Source organism: Pogoniulus pusillus, chromosome 25 (genome assembly GCF_015220805.1).
Source record: "Pogoniulus pusillus isolate bPogPus1 chromosome 25, bPogPus1.pri, whole genome shotgun sequence".
NCBI lineage: Eukaryota > Metazoa > Chordata > Aves > Piciformes > Lybiidae > Pogoniulus > Pogoniulus pusillus.
The window spans coordinates 17352166-17376507 of NC_087288.1; the positions used below are offsets into that span (position 1 = coordinate 17352166).

The 24342-nt window shown below is 46.0% G+C and overlaps 1 protein-coding gene across 2 annotated transcripts in view; it reads right to left on the reverse strand.

Moving 5' to 3' along the window:
* The window catches only part of NVL (nuclear VCP like), a 64460-nt gene that overhangs the window by 9256 nt on the left and 30862 nt on the right, over nucleotides 1–24342 (reverse strand). Inside the window, exons 17-21 of one of the 2 annotated variants that reach the window (XM_064164577.1) lie at nucleotides 24069–24188; nucleotides 20445–20544; nucleotides 10801–10907; nucleotides 4627–4703; nucleotides 951–1039 (exon numbers count right to left, since the gene is read on the reverse strand). In XM_064164577.1, coding sequence (XP_064020647.1) covers nucleotides 951–1039; nucleotides 4627–4703; nucleotides 10801–10907; nucleotides 20445–20544; nucleotides 24069–24188 — 493 coding nt within the window. Of the gene's footprint in view, nucleotides 1–950; nucleotides 1040–4626; nucleotides 4704–10800; nucleotides 10908–20444; nucleotides 20545–24068; nucleotides 24189–24342 lie in introns of those variants that run through there. The other variant, XM_064164578.1, reaches the window with a different exon arrangement.

A 24342-nucleotide genomic window follows, 5' to 3' on the forward strand; every position in this document is an offset into this window, starting at 1 on the left:
TTGTCTGGAAAAGAAATTAAGGGGAGATCTTGCAGCTCTCTACAACTACCTCAAAGGAGGTTGCAGTGAGGCTGGTGTTGGTCTCTTCTCCCTAAATGGCCTTAAGATGGGGGAGCTGGGGTTGTTTAGCCCAGAGAAGAGGAGGCTCAGGGGGGACATCATTGCTGTCTGCAACTACCTGAAGGGAGGCTGTAGCCAGGTAGGGGCTGATCACTTCTCCCAGACAACCAGCAACAGAACAAGGGGACACAGTCTCAAGTTGTGCCAGGGGAGGTCTAGGCTGGATGTTAGGAGGAAGTTGTTGGCAGAGAGAGTGATTGGCATTGGAATGCGCTGCCCAGGAAGGTGGTAGAGTCACCATGCCTAGAGGTGTTGAAGCAAAGCCTGGATGAGGCACTTAGTGACATGGTCTAGTTGACTGGCTAGGGCTGGGTGCTAGGTTGGACTGGATGATCTTGGAGGTCTCTTTCAGCCTGGTTGATTCTATGATTCTATGTGCCAGAGATGGTTTAAGATTGGCTATTAGGAAAAAATGTCTTCCCTGCAAGAGTGGTCAGGCATTGGAACAGGCTGCCCAGGGAAGTGGTGGAATCACCATTCCTGGGGGTGTTCAAGAAATGTGTAGATGTGGTGCTTCAGGATATAGTTTAGTGGTCATGGTAGTTGAGTTATGGTTGGACTCAATCTTAGAGGTGTTTTCTGACCTTAGTGATTCTACAATTTGTCACTCCCTGTTAAAGCCCTGGCAAGAGCCACTGATAAGCTCAGCACCTACAATCAGAAACAGCAAAGAGATTTTCCGAGTGCTGCTGCTACTACACATCTGACAATTCTTCTTTGGCTTAGGAGTCATCATTAATGCACAGCATGCACATCTTTATGCTTGCTTTGAACTACTTCACATCCCATTTATCCTCTCATTGTTAAGAGTTTTTGTAAAGCTCTCTTACCTTTCTTGCTTTGAGCATTCTGCTGGGCCATCTCCTGTCTCAAGGCGCAAATGGAAGCCTCACGCACTAGAGCAGAAAGGTCTGCCCCTCTGCAGAGACAAACACCACAGTAGTTTAGGATAAATTTCTCTTCTCTTTTGCTGATGGCTTGCAGCATGGCAAGGCACTACAAATGATGGTCAGAGACTCACTGTGCTGTCATAAAGGTTCATCTTATGAACACTGGAAAGAGATCTGAGAACTACTTAAAGCTGCAACTTCCATTATGTGATGACATCCTCCAGATTTTAGGCACAGATAAAACAAATGAGGAGCAGGGGAAGAGTAAACTCCCTCACCTAGCATCCTTAAAAACACCAAAGGATTGAACAACACTGTGCTACTTAGTGAAAACTTGATGGTTTTGTTCGGTCAGTCTAATGAAAGATTCAATCAGAAAGACACGTTATTACAAAAGGGAGTTGCCCTGCTGAAAGCTGCACCAACAGGTAACATGCTCTTAAAATAACAGCATCCACAGAACATGGTCAGATTAATCTTCACAAATATTTGTTTTCAGCTGTCAGACTTTTCACAATCCTGCAAACTGCTACAAGTCACTGAACCCAAGAACATTTTCTTGATTAACTCCCCCTGCTTCATTAGAGGGCATTAGGAAAGTTGCTATATGAAAAACAACTAAAACAAATTCAACCAAACCCAAAATCCAACTAACTAAAAAAAAAAAAAACAAGCCCACCATCCCACAAAACAACCAACCACCACCAAAACACAAACTCAAACACAATAAAACAGAAACCCCCCACAACAACAACAACAACAACAACAAAACCCAACCCAAAGCCACACAACGCATGCAAAAACCAAAGAAAAACCTAAAACTTCATAGTAAGTACAAAGGGCAGAAACCCAAAAAATGTTCACCTTCCCCAAATATGAGACAAAGGCAAGCTAAAAAAAAATCATTACTGGTGATAGCTTCCATTTCTAAGATTCAAAAGCAACACTTTGACAGCAGTGTCTTGTACATTTATAGCGTCATAGAATGGTTTGGGTTGGAATGGACCTTGAAGAACATTTAGATCCAACCTTGTTGCCATGGGTGGGGACACCTCCCACTCAACCAGGTTGCTTAAGACCTCATCCAACCTGGCCTTGAATACTTCCAGGGAGTTTTAAAATTTACAATCTCCCTGGGCAGTGCCTCACCATCTATAGAATCATAGAATCAAGCAGGTTGGAAGAGACCTCCAAGATCATCCAGGCCAACCTAGCACCCAGCCCTAGCCAGTCAACCAGACCATGGCACTAAGTGCCTCAGACAGGCTTTGCTTCAACACCTCCAGGCATGGTGACTCCACTACCTCCCTGGGCAGCCCATTCCAATGCCAATCACTCTCTCTGCCAACAACTTCCTCCTAACATCCAGCCTAGACCTCCCCTGGCACAACTTGAGACTGTGTCCCCTTGTTCTATTGCTGGTTGCCTGGCAGAAGAGGCCAACCCCCACCTGGCTACAGCCTCCCTTCAGGTAGTTGTAGACAGCAACCCGTTCCAATGTCTCACCACCCTAAATAATTTCTTCCTAACAATTTCTTCCTAATCTCCAGTCTAAATCTCCCCTCTTTCACCTTAAAGCCATTCCCTCTCATCCTATCTCTACAAGCCCTCTAAAAAGTCTTTCCAGGCTTTCTTGTAGACCTCATTCAGGTACTGAAAGGCCACTATAAGGCCTCCCCAGTGCTCATTTTTTGTGAAATACAGAAAATGATTAACTATTAATAAATAATGTAATGGTGTAAAGCTTTTTGAAGTTGTGTAGAACACAACTGCAGTTTTTCTGACAGTTATGATTCTCAAGCATTCCAATAGGCTGGATGTTAGGAGAAAGTTGTTGGCAGAGAGAGTGATTGGCATTGGAATGGGCTGCCCAGGGAGGTGGTGGAGGCACTGTCCCTGTAGGTGACTGGTTGAGGCATTTAGTAACATAGTGTAGCTGACTGGATAGGTCTGGGTGCTAGGTTGGCCTGGATGATCTTGGAGGTCTCTTCCAACCTGGTTGATTCTATGATATGATTCAATAAAAGGCATCTTGCTATTCCTAAAGCACAAGCTGAAATAGGCCCTCATTACTTTGTCAAACACATTGCTTTCAACTGTGTGATGGAACAAGTTGGTTATGGTTATTTAACCAATTTGCTTTCATCACCATATTTTGGTCCACAACTTGAAGATCCTCAGATCATGAAAGCTTTATGAAATAAATTCAAGCAAAACCAGCTTCTATTGATTTGTATACAAAACATAAGTAGGACTATTTCAGATGCTAAAAGACCTTAGCATCCATATAGCCTGTGGATGTGGTCTATCTGGACTTTAGCAAGGCCTTTGACCCTGTCCCCTATAGCTAACTGCTGGCTAAGCTGTCAGCCCATGGCTTGGATGGCAACACTCTGTGCTGGGTTAGGAACTGGCTGGAGGGATGAGCCCAGAGAGTGGTGGTGAATGGTGCCACATCCAGCTGGCAGCTGTCACTAGCAGTGTCCCTCAGGGATCAGTGCTGGGCCCCATCCTCTTTAACATCTTCATAGATGATCTGGATGAGGGCATGGAGTCAGTCATCAGCAAGTTTGCAGATGACACTAAGCTGGGGGCAGATGTGGCTGGGTTGGAGGGCAGAAGGGCTCTGCAGCAGGACCTTGACCGCCTGGACAGATGGGCAGAGTCCAAGGGGATGGTGTTCAATAGCTCCAAGTGCAGGGTGCTGCACTTTGGCCACAGCAACCCCATGCAGAGATACAGGCTGGGGTCAGAGTGGCTGGAGAGCAGCCAGACAGAGGGATCTGGAGGTGCTGATTGATACCCACCTGAACATGAGCCAGCAGTGTGGCCAAGAGAGCCAGTGGCATCCTGGCCTGCATCAGGAATGGTGTGGTCAGCAGGAGCAGAGAGGTCATTCTGCCCCTGTACTCTGCACTGCTTAGACCACACCTTGAGTGCTGTGTTCAGTTCTGGGCCCCCCAGTTTAGGAGGGACATTGAGATGCTTGAGCGTGTCCAGAGAAGGGCAACGAGGCTGGGGAGAGGCCTTGAGCACAGCCCTACGAGGAGAGGCTGAGGGAGCTGGGATTGGTTAGCCTGGAGAAGAGGAGGCTCAGGGGAGACCTCATTGCTGTCTACAACTACCTGAGGGGTGGCTGTGGCCAGGAGGAGGTTGCTCTCTTCTCTCAGGTGGCCAGCACCAGAACAAGAGGACACAGCCTCAGACTACGCCAGGGGAAATTTAGGCTTGAGGTGAGGAGAAAGTTCTTCCCTGAGAGAGTCATTGGACACTGGAATGGGCTGCCCGGGGAGGTGGTGGAGTCGCCGTCCCTGGAGCTGTTCAAGGCAGGATTGGACGTGGCACTTGGTGCCATGGTCTGGCCTTGAGCTCTGTGGTAAAGGGTTGGACTTGATGGTCTGTGAGGTCTCTTCCAACCTTGGTGATACTGTACTGATACTGATAGTCCTACCAACTCTTTGGAAAAAAAAACCCAACCCACAAGCAAAAGCAAGAGAAATAGCATAAAGGAAAGGCTTATAAACCTTGGAAGTGAGACTCATAACACATTACCAGGCTTCAGAAGATGGTGGGCACTGAACACCATATTTTCAAGTCAAAACTAGAGGCTACTCACGTGTAACAATCACAGTGCTGACTGTAGGCAATTTCTTCAAGGCTTACACTGCTTTCGAGGGGAGGCCGGGTGCCATCCTAAAGGAGTGGAGAGAATCATTACTATGAAACAGTAATGCTAACTTGTAGCTTCCCACCAACAGAGGAGAGCAGCCCTGCAGAAAAGGACTTGGGGGTACTGTTGAATGAGAAGCTGGGCATCAGCCAACAATGTGCACTTGCAGCCCAGAAGGTCAATGGCATCCTGGGTTGCATCAAAAGTAGCATGGCCAGCAGGTTGAGAGAAGTGATTCTGCCACTCCACTCTGCTCTGGTGAGACCTCACCAGTACTGTGTCCAGCTCTCAGGCCCCCAACCCAAGAGTGGCATGGACCTGCTGCAGTGGGTTCAAAGAGGGCCACAAAGATGATCAGAGGGCTGGATCATGTCCCCTCTGGAGAAAGGCTGAAAGAGTTTGGGTTGTTCAGCCTGGAGAAAAGGCTCCAGCCTCGTAGCTGCATTTCAATAGCTGACCTACAGGAAGGCTGGGGGGGGACTGTTTAGAAGGGCATGTAGTGATAGGACAAGGGCAAAGGTTTTCAACTACAGCAGGATAGATTCAGATTGGACATTAAGTTCTTCACAGTGAGGGTGGTGAAATTCTGGAACAGGCTGCTCAGAGATACCATTGAGGCTCCACCCCTAGAGACATTCAAGATCAGACTTGCTATGTACTTGGGCAACCTGATCTAGTTGGAGGTGTCTCTGCTCACTGTAGTGGGGCTGGACAAGATGACCTTTGAGAATCCCCTCCAACCAGATGCCACCTGTGAAAATGATGCCCAGCCTGTCACAGGGCAATGTAACACTGACAGGATTCCATCTGGACATGCCTTAAGTAGCTGGTGACACCAGCAGTGTTGCTTAGCTTAACTTCCTCTAATTGTACTGTGTCTGGAAATTAAATAGCTAAGAACAAGAGTGTAGATTTAGCATCACACCTTTAAGACAGAATAAATGGTATATATTTTATGGTCTAGATATTCATTTTCAAACTTACAAGTCTTCCACTCTGGATTTCATAAAACTTCACATATAATGGAGACTTTTTGACACTACTCTTCCATATTATTACTGCTTCCTCCACAAAGATCCCAGAAGTGGTTTCTTTTGTGATGATTTTTGAATCTCCAATACCAAGAAATACTGAATAATGTTATAAATTGTATCTGAAATTAGCCAACAAATGGAGATTTCCCTATTGCCCTTCAACAACAGTAGAACAGTAACATGGTAGTACAGAAATTCTAGATGCCTATAGCATCAAACAATACCAGAGTTCACACATGGATGTCCCCTCTCTGGAGGTGTTCAAGGCCAGGTGGGATGAGTCCCTGAGCAATGTGGTTGTTGTGGTAGGCCTGATGGGCCCAAAATAGGCTTATCCATGCCCTGCCTTGCCTAGGCATGCTTCTCTGCTTTGCCAGAGAGGCAAGCGAGGGAAATGGACACAAAAGAACCTGGAGCCACTGAGTCTGGCCTGCCCAGGGTCCTGTGGTGTAAGGCACACACACTTAACTTGTGCCTGCCTAGTGCAAGGCCTGTGCTCTTCCCAAATTAGGGAAAAGCAAGCCTATGGCTTTGCCTAATATGGTAACTGTCATCCTGATTGGTTATTCTGTGTCCAAAGGGCAATTAATCTCAGCCCACATTGATAAAAGGAGATGTGCAGGTGAACAACCTGCTTTGCTTCCCTGCTTTGCTTCCCTGCTCTGTGCCTGCTCTCTCTGCTGTGCCCAGCCCTGCTGCTATTGCACACTGCCTTATTGCTGCCTGCTAAACTCCACTGCTGCCAGTTACCAGGAGCAGACGCTGGATGCCTGCAGGCAATCAGCCTGTGTGGCCAGTGTGACACCGTGCTGAGACTGCACCACATCTGCCTCTGCACCTGAAGGTGCTGCCTAGAACCCCTGGACATATATCCAGGAGACAAGGTCAGAGACTGTCTGCGTCCTGTCCTCAGAAGCTGGGAAGATTCAAGCCTCAATGTCCAACAAGACAGAGTCCCCTGAAAGCATTTGGGCACTGTGTGGACTGTGGCTAAGCCCCCACGAGTGGGTAATACTAATCTGTGAGTAAATGCTCAATGCCTCTTTGTAATTCTCCATTGCCTTCTGCCATAGAGCAGAAAGAGCTCCTTGAGCCCAGCTACTGGGCATGTGGCATAGTGACCACAAGCAGCATCTGACCTCAGGAACCTTCTCTGCCAGCTCAATGAATGTTTCTATATTTTGCTGGTTATTGCTAGGTCTAGATATTATCCACAGAATGTTTCCATGACTGTGTAAGAACCAAAATATTATTAAAATGAGTGGTCAGGGGTGAGGAGAGTTCTGAATAGCAACATTAACAAACAATACTCATTTTGGAAAATATCATCTCCCATCAACTAATTTCCCCTCCCCAACAGTGGTCTAGTGGAAGGTTTCCCTGCCCATGGCAGGAAAGGTTGGAACTAGATGATCTTTAAGACCACTTCAAACTCAAAACATTTACTGAATGTTGAATTAATCTTCAGTAAAATATCAGGTAGAAAGAGGCACAGCACAGTAACCAAACCAGCAAAGAAGTTCATAGACTCATAGAATCAACCAGGTTGGAAGAGACCTCCAAGCTCATCCAGTCCAACCTAGCCCCCAGCCCTATCTAATCAACTAGACCATGGCACTGAGTGCCTCAGCCAGTCAAAGGAATAGCCTGATTTTGGAACACTTTGAAAGGAGACACCTGGAAACAAGGAAGCTTTCTACAGTTTCCTATGAGATGCTCTAGTAATGATACAGGACTGCAAGTCAGAGAGACACCTTTGCCACTATAAGGACACATCTTACCTATAGCTTTGAGCAACAACATACTTTGGGCTTTTTTTGAGTGGGGTGATCTGTCTACTCTGGAGACAAGGTCAGCAGTATGTGCAGCAGAGAAGCTTGATACAGCCTGCAGGAACCTAAGGATACTACTTCATAACTGCAACATGTGAAGACATGCTTCTCTTGCATAATTAATACCCACCTTGAAAAGGACTGATTTCTACAAGTTAACTGAAATAAAAGCCTTTCACAACAAAGCTTCAACCTACATTTATGCTGTCAGCCTTCATTACAACCTATTCCTCCCCCTGACTCCCTCGCCTACGCATACTGCCTTTGTAAGTGTCTGTCTTGGGTTCAAATGCAAGTTCCCAGAGACTCTAATAAATTTAATAGACCCAAGGACAATTTATAGAATTTATAGAGTGCCCTCCCCTCTTCCCCCTCCTTTCCCCAAAAGACAGGGAGAGAGAGAGAAGTAGGGACACCCAAATAAATCAATCTCACTCGATTTGGAAGTTAAAAAGGGAAAGTTTAACAATAACTTAGAAAAAAAAAGGGATTGGAGGTAGGGGAGTTTACAAAGGATAAGGAAGGGAAAACAGCAAAATACAAACAGGGATGGATACAACCCGAGCTGTGTGATGGTGTCTCTGCCTCGTGGCTGCCACGTGGTGTGCTGGGATGCAGTATGAGTGTGTGTGGTCATTGGTGAACGCAGGAAAAGAGGAAGAGACAGGAGAACTCCTGTCTCTTTTATACCACAGGAAGTAGGGGGAGTGGGCTAACCATCACCTGGAGTGTGGCCCACCCCTGGGGAGGGGCCAAGACCCCTAGGGTCAGGTTCAGGGTTACTCCCCCAGGAGTGTTAACCCTATACAGCATCCATGTTTTCCATTAGCAACAAGTCTCAGTCTTCACACCCTGTGCACATAACTCAGGGATTTCTGGGAATGCATACCATCACCCAGGAACCACTCACAAGTGCACCAAACACTTTGTTTTATCTAGCTCTGAGCACATAGCAAGTGTTCCTGTACACAGATTTTACAGATTTCCTTTATCTGAAGTGTGTGGATGAAATCTGACATTTTCAGTTGAATGTATTTTCCTCCCTGCATAGTTCATGTGCTTCTTGCAGATAATTCCTGTACACTCTTGAAGAAAACAACAAGTGTTTTTCTTGTTCTTAAAACTAGAAACAGAAACCTTTGCCTAGCTTTACTGGAACTCTGGTGACTGGAGAAGTAATAAAGTGAGAACACCATCAGCCTCTGCATGGAACGAACACAGAAACAGGCAAGGAAAAGACTCATTCAGAGGAGGTTTGTATTTCATTTCTGCTGGCCTGTTAATTAAGAGCTGAGGAAAAAATCCATTAAATACTTAATATCTCGTTAGCTACAAAGATTTGTGACCAAAATATTAAGAATAATATGATTTAAATGTGCAGAGAAGTATCTGGCATTCCAAAAACAACACACTCTGATAACCAAAGACAGGATCCACAGGAACCAAGCTGTTGAACACCCTGCAATGCATTGCTGTTATCACAAGGGCCATAATCAGATAAGGCCACAGCAAAGACTGTTTGTCAGCAGAAGACAATATGTTCTGAGAGGAGAATAATGTCAAGGTTACCACATCCCATATGCCACTCCTCTTGGTGTTATCCCAACAGGAAGATAGGCTGTAACCACAAAGATTCCCAGAAGGTAGGAGCAAAGACTCTTGAGCAACCTCACGCAAGATTTCTAGCAGCTGAAGTAAGCACAATTCTGAACTGTTTGGTTCTTACAGGGAGATCTAGAAAACAACCTAACAATCAGTTTGTCATCAGTTAAAGGGAAGCCAAAAGATGAAGCAAGGACTGAGCACAGACTTCCTTATCCTCCATGCCATGCACAGTTTAGGTGCTTGCATCTTCATGACTATATGGGGCTGTAAGAGTGCGAGCAAGTGAATTTTACGAGTGAGAGAAATCAGTTTTCCCATGGAGTCCTACACCAAGCTTTGCTGCACTGTTTACCATATCATTAACTAAACTGAGAGCACTTCAGACAATCCCAAATCTCCAAAGATTCTCCAGCAAATAAAAAATAGAGAGAACAAGGCCCAATACCTCTGTCTTAAAAACCAGAGCAGATGTAAACTCTGCACCAAAATCTTACTACTCTTTTTAGAGAGTCTAGTGACTGTCTCTTACCACTGCCTTCTTCCAGAAGAACAAGGTTGTCTGCATCAAGTCAGAACACCAAAGTTTTCAAGAACACTTTGAGTTATTTAAAATAATAAACTTGGTAAAATAAAACCCATTAATTCCTTAGAGTATGCTTGAAAAGCCAATCCATGGATGCTACACTGCAATTCTCCCTAGGTCTTCAAAAATCTTTAACAACAGGATTGTAAAATCCTTAACTGAAATAGTTCTATAAAGCTTAGAAACAATAAAACTGATCTACTGCGAATATCAAGGGGACGGAGTGGCTGGAGAGCAGCCAGGAGGAAGGGGACCTGATAGAGAGTAGGGTGAAGATGAGGCAGCAGTGTGCCCAGGTGGCCAAGAGAGCCAATGGCATCCTGGCCTGCATCAGGAACAGTGTGGCCAGCAGGACAAGGGAGGGCCCAGAACTGGACACAGCACTCAAGGTGTGGCCTGAGCAGTGCTGAGCACAGGGGCAGAATAACCTCCCTTGTCCTACTGGCCACACTGTTCCTGATACAGACCAGGATGCCACTGGCTCTCTTGGCCACCTGGGCACACTGCTGCCTCATCTTCAGCCTACTCTCTATCAGTACCCCAGTGTCCCTTGCCTCCTGGCTGCTTTCCAGCCACTCTGTCCCCAGCCTGTAGTGCTGCTTGGGGTTGCTGTGGCCAAAGTGCAGAACCCTGCACTTGGCCTTGTTCAATCTCATCCCATTGGCCTCTGCCCACCCATCCAGCCTGGCAAGGTCCCTCTGCAGGGCACTCCTACCTTCCAACAGCTCCACACCTGCTCCTAGTTTGGTGTCATCTGCAAACTTACTGATACTGAATTCAATCCCCTCGTCCAGATCATCAATAAAGATGTTGAACAGGACTGGGCCCAGCACTGATCCCTGGGGCACACCACTAGTGCCAGCTGCCAGCTGGCTGTGGCACCATTCACCATCACTCTCCGGGCTCTGCCATCCAGCCAGTTCTTGATCCAGCACAGAGTGAATCTGTCCAAACCATGAGCTGCCTGCTTGGCTAGGAGCTTCTTGCAACTCATTCTGTACAATTTCAGTTTGTCTGAAATCATTCCACCAAGCTCTGGGATTAGGATTTATTTCCAAATACTCACTTTGGTGATGGTCTTTAAAATAGCAAGTCGATCTTCAGGTGGTGGCAAACCAACATACAGTGTTTTATCCAGTCTACCAGGACGTAGGATAGCTGGGTCAATTATATCTTAGAGAGGAGAAAAAAAAACAACCAGAAAAAGAATTATCCAGTAATTATATAGAGCTGTAGGAAAATGTACAGATGAGAAGAAATATAGGCAGACTTGTGGCATAACAGGAATCTCTGAACATTAACATAACTGACTGAAACAGAGTTACTGAATGGTTTGGGTTGGAAGGGACCTTAAAGATCACCTAGTTCAAGTTTCCCTGCCATGGGCAGGGATGCTTTCCACTAGACCAGGTTGCTCAAGGCCTTGGCCAACCTGGCCTCTAATGCCTGTAGGGAGTAGGCATCTACAACCTCCCTGGGCAACCTATTCCACTACCCTCAATGTAAAGAATTTCTTCCCTGTCAAGTAGGAGCCTCTATTACCTAATACAGTTAAGCTGCATCTGCTCATAAATACCAGCTTCATCTCTTCCCAGAGGAAGACCACTCTATCAGTGGCAATACAGTCCTACAGCATTGTTCCTGTCACACCTAGTATACTCCAGTGAGGAATTCCACATGAATGCAGAACAAGAGATACAAACAGTTTCAGTTTGTTCTATAGGAAGCAATCCTGCCTGTTTTAACCATTGCAAACCTGTTTGAAAGGCACAGTGAGAAATTACAAACAACAAGCACACTGGGCCAATTAGAAGCATTCAGATGTAAACTTAATTCTACTGAATCACAGAATTACCCAGGTTGGAAAAGACCTCTAGGATCATCAAGTACAACCTATCACCTAACCCTTCCAATTAACTAAGCCATGGCACTAAGTGCCTCATCCAGCCTCCTGTTAAACATGTCCAGGGACGGTGCCTCCACTACCTCCCCAGGCAGCCCATTCCAATGCCAATCACTCTCTGCCAACAACTTCCTCCTAACATCCAGCCTAGACCTCCCCTGCCACAACTTGAGACTGCGTCCCCTCCTTCTGTTGTTGGTTGCCTGGGAGAAGAGGCCAACCCCACCTGGCTACAGCCTCCCTTCAGGTAGTTGTAGACAGCAATGAGGTCTGCCCTGATCCTCCTCTTCTCCAGGCTAAACACCCTCAGCTCCCTCAGCCTCTCTTCATAGGGTTTGTGTTCCAGGCCCCTCACCAGCTTTGTTGCCCTTCTCTGGACACCTTCCAGCACCTCAACATCTCTCTTGAATTGAGGGGCCCAGAACTGGACACAGCACTCAAGCTGTGGTCTGACCAGTGCTGAGTACAGGGGCAGAATAACCTCCCTTGTCCTGCTGGCCACACTGCTCCTGATGCAGGCCAGGATGCCATTGGCTCTCTTGGCCACCTGGGCACACTGCTGCCTCATCTTCAGCTACTCTCTACCAGTACCCCCAGGTCCCTTTCTTCCTGGCTGATCTAAGCCACTCTGTCTCCAGCCTGTAGTGCTGCTTGGGGTTGTTGTGGCCAAAGTGCAGAACCCTGCACTTGGCCTTGTTCAATCTCATCCCATTGGCCTCTGCCCACCCATCCAGCCTGGCCAGGTCCCTCTGCAGGGCTCTCCTACCCTCCAACAGATCCACACCTGCTCCTAGCTTGGTGTCATCTGCAAACTTACTGATGCTGAACTCAATCCCCTCGTCCAGATCATCAATAAAGACTTTGAACAGGACTGGGCCTAGCACTGATCCCTGGGGAACACCACTAGTGCCAGCTGCCAACTGGATGTGGCACCATTCACCACCACTCTCTGGGCTCTGCCATCCAGCCAGTTCCTGACCCAGCACAGAATCTATCCAAGCTATGAGCTGCCAGCTTGGCTAGGAGCTTCTTGTGGCAGACAGTGCCAAAGGCTTTGCTGAAATCCAGGCAGACTACATCCACAGCCTGCCCCACATACACCAGGCAGTAACCTGATCATAAGAGGAGATCAGGTTGGTGAGGCAGGACCTGCCCTTCCTAAACCCATGCTGGCTGGGCCTGATCCCTTGGCCATCCTGTAGGTGCTTTGTGATGGCACTCAAGATGACCTGTTCCATGCCCTTGCCTGGCACTGAGGTCAGGCTGACAGGTCTGCAGTTTTGTTGTAAGACAGTGCCATTTTCCAATTCATTTGGCAAAATCACACAACATGACACTTAAGAGCACATCCATTCCCTGCTGTTTTCAAAGGTTAAAACAGGCCCTAGCCTCCAGACCATTACACATTTCAGTTTGCTACACTGCTCCTCAAACTGCTGCAAATTTGCATCCTTTTCATTCAGTTCTGTTGGAAGCATCTTTTCATGAATGTGACATTTTATTGTACAGCTGATTATTTACACATCCACACAACTGCAAAAGAGTCTGCCACGTTCACACAAGTTTGGTGCCTATCAGCAACAATGGTATTGGGTTGAGTCCATCAAACTTCTCCTATAGTCACCTACAGCTCATGATGTTGTATCTGAGGTATACAAGATCTAGGTCCTGACGCTCTTGGTGTTCTGGAATGTAAGCTCAGAAACCCTGAAAGCTTTTCTTTGACTCTAGATGAACACTGGAATCAACTTTGCTCCTACACAACAACTGACCTCCACTAAAGTTACTGGGAAAGACATAACAACATTTAAGGGCTGCTGAAATATGCATTATACTACACAGAAACCTCATTTCTACGTGAATTAGAATCATCATGAAAGAAATTGCTCCATGCCTCATGTATTAGTTGCTTTTCTTAGATATTATCTTGCCTTTAAGTCAGAAACATCTATAAACAGGTAGAAAAACAGCAAACAAAAAAAAAAACCCAAACCAGAAATGTAGCTATTGTCAGAGACTGGAGATTGTTTTTTTAGTGTTTCCAAACATGTGGTTCAGGTGAATAGCTCTGGAAAACTTAACATAAACTTGCTGAACTAAAATAGAACTCAGGGAAACTAGCCCCAGACTTTGAAAGTAACAGGTGGAGGAGGATTTTGCAGGAAGTACTTGAAAAAAGCTAGAGAAAAAGATCATGAATAAAAGCAGACACAACTGCAATTGACCTCAAGCTTAAGTCATTATCAATTTGTAGTGTTCTATTGGAAACAACTCCAAGCAGCGCTACAGGCTGGGGACTGAGAGGCTGGAAAGCAGCCAGGAGGAAAGGGACCTGGGGGTACTGATAGATAGTAGGCTGAAGCTGAGGCAGCAGTGTGCCCAGGTGGCCAAGAGAGCCAATGGCATCCTGGCCTGCATCAGGAACAGTGTGGCCAGCAGGACAAGGGAGGTTATTCTGCCCCTGTGCTCAGCACTGGTCAGGCCACACCTTGAGTGCTGTGTCCAGTTCTGGGCCCCTCCATTCAAGAGAGATGTTGAGGTGCTGGAATGTATCCAGAGAAGGGCAACAAAGGTGGTGAGGGGCCTGGAACACAAACCCTATGAGGAGAGGCTGAGGGAGCTGGGGGTGTGCAGCCTGCAGAAGAGGAGGCTCAGGGCAGACCTCACTGCTGTGTACAACTACCTGAAGGGAGGCTGTAGCCAGGTGGGGTTGGGCTCTTCTCCCAGGCAACCAGCAACAGAACAAGGGGACACAGTCTCAAGTTGTGGCAGGGCAGGTCTAGGCTGGATGTTAGGAGGAAGTTCTTGCCAAAGAGTGATTGGCATTGGAATGGGCTGCCCAAGGAGGTGGAGGCGGCACCGTCCCTGAGGGTCTTCAAGCAAAGCCTGGCTGAGGCACTTAGTGCCATGGTCTGGTTGATTGGACAGGGCTGGGTGATAGGTTGGCCTGGATGATCTTGGAGGTCTCTTCCAACCTGGTTGATTCTATGATTCTATGTGTTATTCCTTTGTGAGTTGTACTGCAGATGAACAGCTGCTGTCTGAGCTAACAGCGTGTGCTGGATTGGAAATTTATCACCTAGCATCCAGTTCTGCAGAACTGAAACAAAGCAAATACCTTGACTCTGGGTGTCACCTGGATTTGCACACTGGATAAAGTAGCTTTCTTGGGGGACTACCTTCTTAAGCCATGTAAATCATGAATGAATTACACAAGAGAAAAATCAGTTTGCCAAGTTTAACAGCAACCTCAGTAGAAGTTCTTTTGCTAAAAGTTGCATCAGTTGGAAACTATCATTCACACTGACAAATGCAGGTATCATAGCAAAAGTTGGCAGTCTAAACTTAACAGTTACTCAAACACACAGCTGATACCCTTCTGAAGCAGGAGACCTATTCTATCCAAACTGCACAGACAATTGCCTCCCCCAGCTAAAGCTGCATGTGCCAAGCTTTGCCTTTCAGAAAGATACTTTATTGTGTTCACAAATCAACTCTTTTAGCAAGACAGAATTATTTTCCAAGTCTAGAATTAGTAGGTATCTTTACATTCTTCAATTTCAGAGTATTTGCTACCCTTACCATTGCATTTTCTTCATGTTTGGTATTTTTAGCTTTAAGTCACTGGCTAGAAACACACTGCTGAAGCAGTGGAAAATCATGGAATCATTAAGGTTGAAAAAGACCTCTAAGATCACTGAGTCCAACCATTGACATAGTGTGGATGGATTTCTTGCTAACAGAGGACATGAATTGATAACCATGAGCAATCTGTGCTGCAGAGTGTCCTTGAGCCCATCCTGGAGGTAGAAAGAAGGCAGTGAAGCAAATCCCCACATGCAGCTGCAGGAGGCAGGGTCTGCTGGCTGCAGGAGGCTGACCCTACAAGCTGTTTATATAAGTTTAATCTATCTGTACCTCACACACAACCTTAAGCCTATCTGTGCCTTTCACATGTATCAATCTTAGCTAAGCTAGCTATGCACACCTCTTCCAAGTTAGCATATAAGTCACTGTATCACTGCATAAACAGGAGATCAATGATCTAACCATAGTGGTGCTCCAATTGTTACTCTGGGGTGCGATTGCCAGCAACATAGCACCACCATGGCCATTAAACCATGTCCCTAAGTGCCATGGCCAGACATTTCTTGCACACCTCTGGGGATGTTGACTCCACCACCTCCCTGAGCAGCTTGTTCCCATGACTGAACACTCTTTCAGTAAAGAAATTCTTCCTAATATCCAACCTGAACCTTCCCTGGTGCAGCTTGAGGCCATTACCTCTTTTCCTCTTATTAATCACTTGGGAGAAGAAGTCAACACTGACCTCACTACAACTTCCTTACAGGTAGCTGTAGAGAGTAATGAGGTCACTTTTCAGCCTCCTCTTCTTCAGAGTTCATATCTTGCAATTTTCCCACCTTCCCTCAAGCATTAGTTCCACCTTCATTACTCAACAGAACTTTATAACTTTAACTATTCTAGTATAGTAAAACAAAACGTTTGTCACTGCAACTCTGCAAGACAAACATGACCTTTTGAAAAGTGAAAAACATGAAAATAAATAAACATAAAACCCCTCAGCTGTCACAAACGTAGTTCACATTAGCATAATGGTAAAACTGCATCCACTACAAGGCTTATCATGGGACAGGTTAATACTCCTACAAGTGTCTATTTACTCATGAGACCCATAAGCAAATAGGGAATCAGTGTAAATCTAAACCTGCAAAGCTGGGAGGTAGGACAAACCTACCACACACACAAGTATTCACAGCTTGAAATCAACATTTGACCAGTATTTACACTGAATTGGCCCTTACAAAGCTACTTAAATTACTTGCACTCAGCTGCCTCTAGGAGAGCAGGCATTAGCTTGGAGCAGTGCCATGTACACACTGTACCAGGGTACTGTTCCCACAGGACCTGTGGTACACCTGAACTGGCACTGTAGGAGGTCAAGCTGGGTATTTCCTCAACTTCAAATGTTGGAATTCACATCCCAAACCAGTCATACCAGTCAGAGTTAATGAAGATGTTACTGTCACCATCAACAGTTACAGAAACAAAGAACTGTTTCAGTTGAAAAGACCCCTAGGATCACCAAGTCCAATAGTCAACCTAAGACCACCATGCCAACATTTCCTGAACACCACCAGATTCCCAGGCAGCCTGTTCCAATGCCTGACCCCTCTTTCAGGAAAGAAATTCTTCCTGGTATCCAATCTGAACCTCCTTGGCACACTTTCAGGCCACTTCTTCTCATTCTATCACCTGATACCAGGGAGAAAAGACCAACCCCCACTTTGTGATAACCCACTTTCAGAGAGTTGTAGAGAATAATGAGGCCTGTCCTCAGCCTCCAACAGACTAAACAAAGCAAGTTCCCTCAGCCACTCCTCATAAGACCTCTTCTCTACAACCTCTGCCAGCTTTGTTGCCCTTTTCTGAACGTGCTCCAGCAGCTCAATGTCTTTCTTGTAGTGAGGGACCCAAAACTGAACCCAGGATTTGAGGTGTGACCTCACCAGTGCTGAGTACATGGGCACAATCACTTCCCTACTCCTGCTGGCCACAGTGTTCCTGATCCAGGCCAGCATGTTGTTTGCTTTCTTGGTCACCTGGGCACACCACTGACTCATGTTCAACTGACTGTCCACCAGCCCTTGAGAAACACTAACAAATAAAGCTGCTTAACATAAATATTTGCACTGGCCCAAATAATTTAACAGTTGGTTTTGTTCCTAAGGCCACCTGATGAGAGTACTACCAACATCCTTGATACATCCAACAGGATATATATATGTATATATAAAATGTGCCCAGGTGGGCAAGAGAGCCAATGGCATCCTGGCCTGCATCAGGAACAGTGTGGCCAGTAGGACAAGGGAGGTTATTCTGCCCCTGTGCTCAGCACTGCTCAGGCCACACCTTGAGTGCTGTGTCCAGTTCTGGGCTCCTCAATTCAAGAGAGATGTTGAGGTGCTGGAAGGTGTCCAGAGAAGGGCAACAAAGCTGGTGAGGGGCCTGGAACACAAACCCTATGGGGGGAGGCTGAGGTAGCTGGGGGTGTGCAGCCTGGAGAAGAGGAGGCTCAGGGCAGAGCTCATTGCTCTCTACAACTACCTGAAGGGAGGCTGTAGCCAGGTGGGGTTGGTCTCTTCTCCCAGGCAACCACCAATAGAACAAGGGAACACAGTCTCAAGTTGTGCTGGGAGAGGTCTAGGCTGGATGTTCGGAGGAAGTTGTTGGCAGAGAGAGTGATTGGCATTGGAATGGGCTGCCCAGGGAGGTGGTGGAGTCACCATCCCTGGAGGTGTTCAAGCAAAGCCTGGCTGAGGCACTTAGTGCCATGGTCTAGTTGACTGTCTAGGGCTGGGTGCTAGGTTGGACTGGAGGTCTCTTCCAACCTGGTTGATTCTGTGATTCTATGCTACACTGTATAATCTCATTTCCTTTTCTGCATTGGATTAGCTAGGTCAGAATCATCAAGATCACACCAAGAAATTTACCACTTTAAAAATCAAAGACTTTCTACAAACAGAAACAGATTTAAGTATCTACCGCCCATAATTCACCACATAGAAGTTTGTCATGGTGAAAAGAATTCAAGAGACAAGAAAATACTTCTCAAAATCTTTCAGTTTTTGGACCATTGGAAAAAAAACCAAGAACACCTTTTAACTGTTATTTTATGTGATATCACAGAAACATTCTGGTTGGAAAAGCCCCTCAGGAGCACCAAGTCCAACCCAGATCCCTGCTCTGAAAGGTGAACCCTAAACCATATCCCCAAGCATCACATCCAAAGGACTTTTAAGCACATCCTGAGGTAGTGACTCCATCTCCTCCCTGGACAGCACATTCCAGTGCCTGACCACTCTTGCTGGAAAATATCCTCATGTCCTAAACCTACCCAGTGGCAGCTTGAGGCCATTCCCTCTTGTTCTATCACTGTTCACCTGTGAGAAGAGACCAGCACCAACCTCTCCACAAGGTCCTTTCAGGTAGCTGTAGACACCAATGAGGTCTCCCCTCAGCCTCCTCTTCCTCACACTAACCATCCCCAGCTCCTTCAGTTACTCTTTGTAAGATTCATTCTGCAGGCCCTTCACAGCCTCCTTGCCCTCCTCTGCACTCACTCCAGCACCTCCAATTCCCTCTTGCATTGAGGTAGCCAAAACTAAACACAATGCCTGAGTCACAGGCCTCACCAGAGCTGAGTACATGGGCACGTCGTGGCCAAAGGTGGCAGTCATCACACAGCTAACTGAACTGGGGTCATATGGAGCTGGCAGTGCAAGAGGTTGCATTTTAGAGCACCTACCTTAGAAATCCAAAAGAAGAACAAACAAAAAGCCTGGAGAACTAATGTGGGGATAACAACACATTTTCCTTGACGTATAAGACTCAAGCAACCTGCCAAGCATTTTATCTTTCTCTCCTTCTACTTTATATCCAAAGTAGCTATGCCACTATTTTTCCCTGTTATTGAGCTGTTTTCTTCATTAGCATTCTATTACTTGTCCTTACTGAATACATGCGAGAGGGCAGGAAAGAGAGGGCAGGAAAGAGAGGGCAGGAAAGAGAGGGCAGGAAAGAGAGGGCAGGAAAGAGAGGGCAGGAAAGAGAGGGCAGGAAAGAGAGGGCAGGAAAGAGAGGGCAGGAAAGAGAGGGCAGGAAAGAGAGGGCAGGAAAGAGAGGGCAGGAAAGAGAGGGCAGGAAAGAGAGGGCAGGAAAGAGAGGGCAGGAAAGAGAGGGCAGGAAAGAGAGGGCAGGAAAGAGAGGGCAGGAAAGAGAGGGCAGGAAAGAGAGGGCAGGAAAGAGAGGGCAGGAAAGAGAGGGCAGGAAAGAGAGGGCAGGAAAGAGAGGGCAGGAAAGAGAGGGCAGGAAAGAGAGGGCAGGAAAGAGAGGGCAGGAAAGAGAGGGCAGGAAAGAGAGGGCAGGAAAGAGAGGGCAGGAAAGAGAGGGCAGGAAAGAGAGGGCAGGAAAGAGAGGGCAGGAAAGAGAGGGCAGGAAAGAGAGGGCAGGAAAGAGAGGGCAGGAAAGAGAGGGCAGGAAAGAGAGGGCAGGAAAGAGAGGGCAGGAAAGAGAGGGCAGGAAAGAGAGGGCAGGAAAGAGAAAGTTGGTTGTAAAAGCCATAGTACTTGTAGATGTCAGGGCTTAGCTTATTAACTGAGAAGATGCTGCAGGGATTAGAAAAAGCTATGGAAAACTGAAAAGCCACCAAGCAAGCACAGGCAGCTGTTAATAGCAAAGAATGACAGATCCTGAGGGAACAACAGAGTAACAGCTTCAGGCTGAGGGAACAGAATTTGAAACATGAAACCCAGGAAGCAAAAGAGAGGCAAATGGAAAAATGATTTAACGTTTGGCAGATGCCTCAAGGGAAAAACTCCACAAAATTAAAGAGCAGAAAACTGTAAGATTGCTTTGAATAGAAAATCAATGCAATCAGCAAACCCAAAAACACCCCAAAGCCCCCCAGTTTATGTATTAGTTCTCACTTGTTCTATTATATTTTAAGGAGATAATCCAAAATCCAATTAAGACAAAGACCTTCAAAGCATTTTACAGTAATGGTATCAGGTGGTAACTAAGACACATTTTAAAGAGGTTGCTTCAGCTCACACTGTCACAAGAACAGTGGAACTGATAGGAAAAGGTCTGGATTTGAGGAGATATTCTAATTTTAAGAACAGGTAAAGTTAGTTATAGAATTCAACTACACAAGAAAAGATGACTTTATTGTAGGAGAACCAAGGCCATCCAGTTTCTTTTGTTTATGATTTCTGTTTCCTTACCTGGCCTGTTTGTGGCAGCCATAATGAAAACCTGCTGACGATTCTCCAGACCATCCATCTCTGTCAGTAACTGGTTAACAACTCTGACACTGGCTCCTGACTTTAAGAGAAGGAATTTGTCAGCAAAATGAAGGAAACAGTGGGAATGTGAATACTTCAAAGTGAAAAAAACCCAAAGATCTATTAGCTCCTTGCCCTGAAATACTACTCAATGTTTCTTTTTCACAGTTCTAATGTAGTTGCATTCTGGATTTCTACTGTCATATTCTTAGCATCTTTCCAACCTGAATTCATGCTACTTAAACACCTGCCACACATTTTGATGTGTGGCAAAGGTTTTCTTTCCCATTAAAAAGAAAGGAATCACTTAAATACATATTTATAAGCACTTCATAGAGGTATTTATTTATAGATATTTATGCTAAGAGCAGCCAAAACTTTCCAATATTCAGGTTCTGAAATAACCCAAAATAAGTATGTTCTCCAAACCACTGAAACAGCAGTTTCAGTAGGTAAGCTACTCAGAGTTAATTGTTAACTTCACAGGAGAGCCATCTCAGTACAACCAATCTCAACAGCTTAATCCTAATTTCATTCCAAAGATGGGGAGAGAGAAAGCAGAGGAGCTGGAGGACAAGAGTTCAGATAGCCTGATGATTCTGAAGAATGTTGTTCTGAGTGTTGTTGTTTTATTTGAAACATACAAAGCTATAAATCCACCTATGGATAATTAGAATACACCATCAAAATGCACACACGTCTTCAAGAAAAGACTGCATGAGGCACTTGGTGCCATGGTCTAGTTGACTGGATAGGGCTGGGGGATAGGTTGGACTGGATGATCTTGGAGGTCTCTTCCAACCTGGTTGATTCTATGATAAAAAGCCAGTGGAAACACCAAATACCCCTGAGTTTCAGTTATGAATACCAAGGGTTGTCACCAGTATCAGCCTGAGTGACAAAAAGTGTCCAGTGTCCTGCCTTGACAGCACTTTAACAGGGTTAAAGGTGGTTGTGAAGAGCAGGAGTGAGGTCAAAGCATGCTTGCTCTCCCTCCTTGGCTACCATCTATGCCAAGTAGTGGGTACCTTCTTTCCTGGCTCTGTGAGAGCCACCACAAGAAGTCAAGTCTGAACTTTTCAGCTGGGCTGTCTTTCATAGAAGGCAAAAAACATTCAAAAGACAAGGTACCATTCAGAAACAGTTGACCAAACTTCCCCTCTCTTATGAACAGGCCCCCCAGTTTAGGAGGGACATCGAAATGCTTGAGCGTGTCCAGAGAAGGGCGACGAGGCTGGGGAGAGGCCTTGAGCACAGCCCTACGAGGAGAGGCTGAGGGAGCTGGGATTGGTTAGCCTGGAGAAGAGGAGGCTCAGGGGTGACCTTATTGCTGTCTACAACTACCTGAGGGGAGGTTGTAGCCAGGAGGAGGTTGCTCTCTTCTCTCAGGTGGCCAGCACCAGAACAAGAGGACACAGCCTCAAGCTATGCAGGGAGAAATTTAGGCTCGAGGTGAGGAGAAAGTTCTTCCCTGAGAGAGTCATTGGACACTGGAATGGGCTGCCCGGGGAGGTGGTGGAGTCGCCATCCCTGGAGCTGTTCAAGGCAGGATTGGACGTGGCACTTGGTGCCATGGTCTGGCCTTGAGCTCTGTGGTAAAGGGTTGGACTTGATGATCTGTGAGGTCTCTTCCAACCCTGATGATGATACTGTGATACATTTTTCTGTTGAAGTAATTGATGGTAATATCTGAATAGTACTCTACTCAACTTGTCTGTTGAAAAAAAAAAGATTAATCTTCCCTTTCAGCTATCAACAAGCATGCACCAGTACAGTATTATAAAACAGATGCATGAAAACTAGAGCAGATTTTCCTTTCAACACACTAACTGTTCGTGCTAACACTGCCTTGCAAAAGCAGAAGTTAATTTTAGGTGCAGATGTAGTTCCTAATTGCAAAACAACAACAAAAAATGAGGTCAGAGAAAACTTCAGAAGTTCACACCTCTGAAGTCTAATGCATTTCAGTTGTGCTCCTGACTCAAACTGTCTCATGGCCCAGTTCACATTGTTCAAATTAATATCTACTCCATGCAGGCATATTAGGAGGAAGTCTTCACAGAGAGAGTGATTTCCCATTGGAATGGGCTGCCCAGGGAGGTGGTGGAGGCACCGTCCCTGGAGGTGTTCAAGCAAAGCCTGGCTGAGGCACTTAGTGCCGTGGTCTAGTTGACTGGCTAGGGTTGGGGGATAGGTTGGACTGGATGATCTTGGAGGTCTCTTCCAACCTGGTTGATTCTATGATCACAGCTGTGTAAAGGTATCAGGCAGGATTCAGCCACAGACATGCTATTAAGCTGTGCTCCATCTTTTCCTGTGGCTCTCCAAAACCACATTGGTGGATACACACAGATCTCTGGATGTTTTTTTTATATATAGGTGTGCTAGTTTGAAGCAGGCTAGAATGTTTTGGTGAGAAGAACTAGATTACAGGCTGTGGAAAGAAAACAATGGTGATGGCTACTTCGCTCACAGCCTTGCTGAGATGTATAGGAACAAGAAATGAAAACATTAGATAAGACACTCGGCACCATGCTCGCTTGGGCTGCTGGCTGAGCTGCATCTCTCTAACCTCACTCTCCACTTTGGGCTAATTCACTTTGCTTCCTAACCCCTTGACCAAACCTCTATTCTTTCTTGGGACTGGGGTAAGGTTGAGAGGGGTAGGGGAAAGGTGAAGGGGTGGTTGAGAGCCCCTCCTGGGGACTCAGGTTTCTGGGAGTTGTGTTTCTGCATTACCTTTTACCTTGTCTATTTCTGTCTATAACTGCATACACTGTAAATCTCTGCTTGTCTATTGTGCTGAGCTGTAAGTATAAGCTTCATTCATATTTCCAGAGCTGGCTGAATCTAGTCTGGGTGATTTCTAAAGTGTGTGGGGTGGGTGTATAGGGTTAACACTCCAGGGGGAGTAACCCTGAACCTGACCCTAGGGGTCTTGACCCCTCCCCAGGAGTGGGTCCGATGGTTAGCCCACTCCTCCACTTCCTGACCATAAAAGCAGGGGGCGTCTGGTTTATCTCTCTTGCTCTCTCGCTCTGCAACACATCTCTCTCTGCCGATCTCTCTGCATTTTCCCTGCATACCATGAGGCAGACACGAGGCAGACAAAGCCATCACCATCACAAACTCGGGTTGTATTCATACATTTTGTGTTTTGCTATTTTCCCTTCCCTATCCTTTGTAAACTTCCCTACCTCAGATACCTCTTCTAAGTTATTGTTTAACTTTTCCTTTTAACTTCCAAATCGAGTGAGATTGATTTATTGGGTGTGCTTATCTCTCTCTATATATATATCTAATCACTCTCTTTGGGAAAGGAGGGGGAAGAGGGGAGGGCACTCCACAAATTGTTATTGGTTCTATCAAATTTATTAGAGTCTCTGGGAATTTAAATTAGAACTGAGACAGTGAGGAACACCCAAACCATCACAATTGGATTGCTTTTCGTGGGAGATACTGAACGCAAAACCTCTCCGTGTACTCCTGTTGCTGCCACAATGCCATAAAAACTGCAACTGAGATAATTTATATATATATGGATATATTTGAAGACAGACTTACTTCATGGCCAGACCTTCGAGGGCACAAAGCATCCACTTCATCAAAAAATATAACACAAGGGGCAGAATTCCTGGCACGCTGGAATACCTGACGTACAGCACGTTCACTTTCACCAACGTACTAAAGCAAAGGACAAAGCACAGTCAGACATGAAGACTTTGCTTGGAGAAAAAACAGAAATTCAGTTTTAAAAGCCATCTGAGGTGCTCTGCAACCTGCTAAGAAGTTTATTTCTGCTAACAGTTTATTACACCTATTTCCATACAGACCTGGG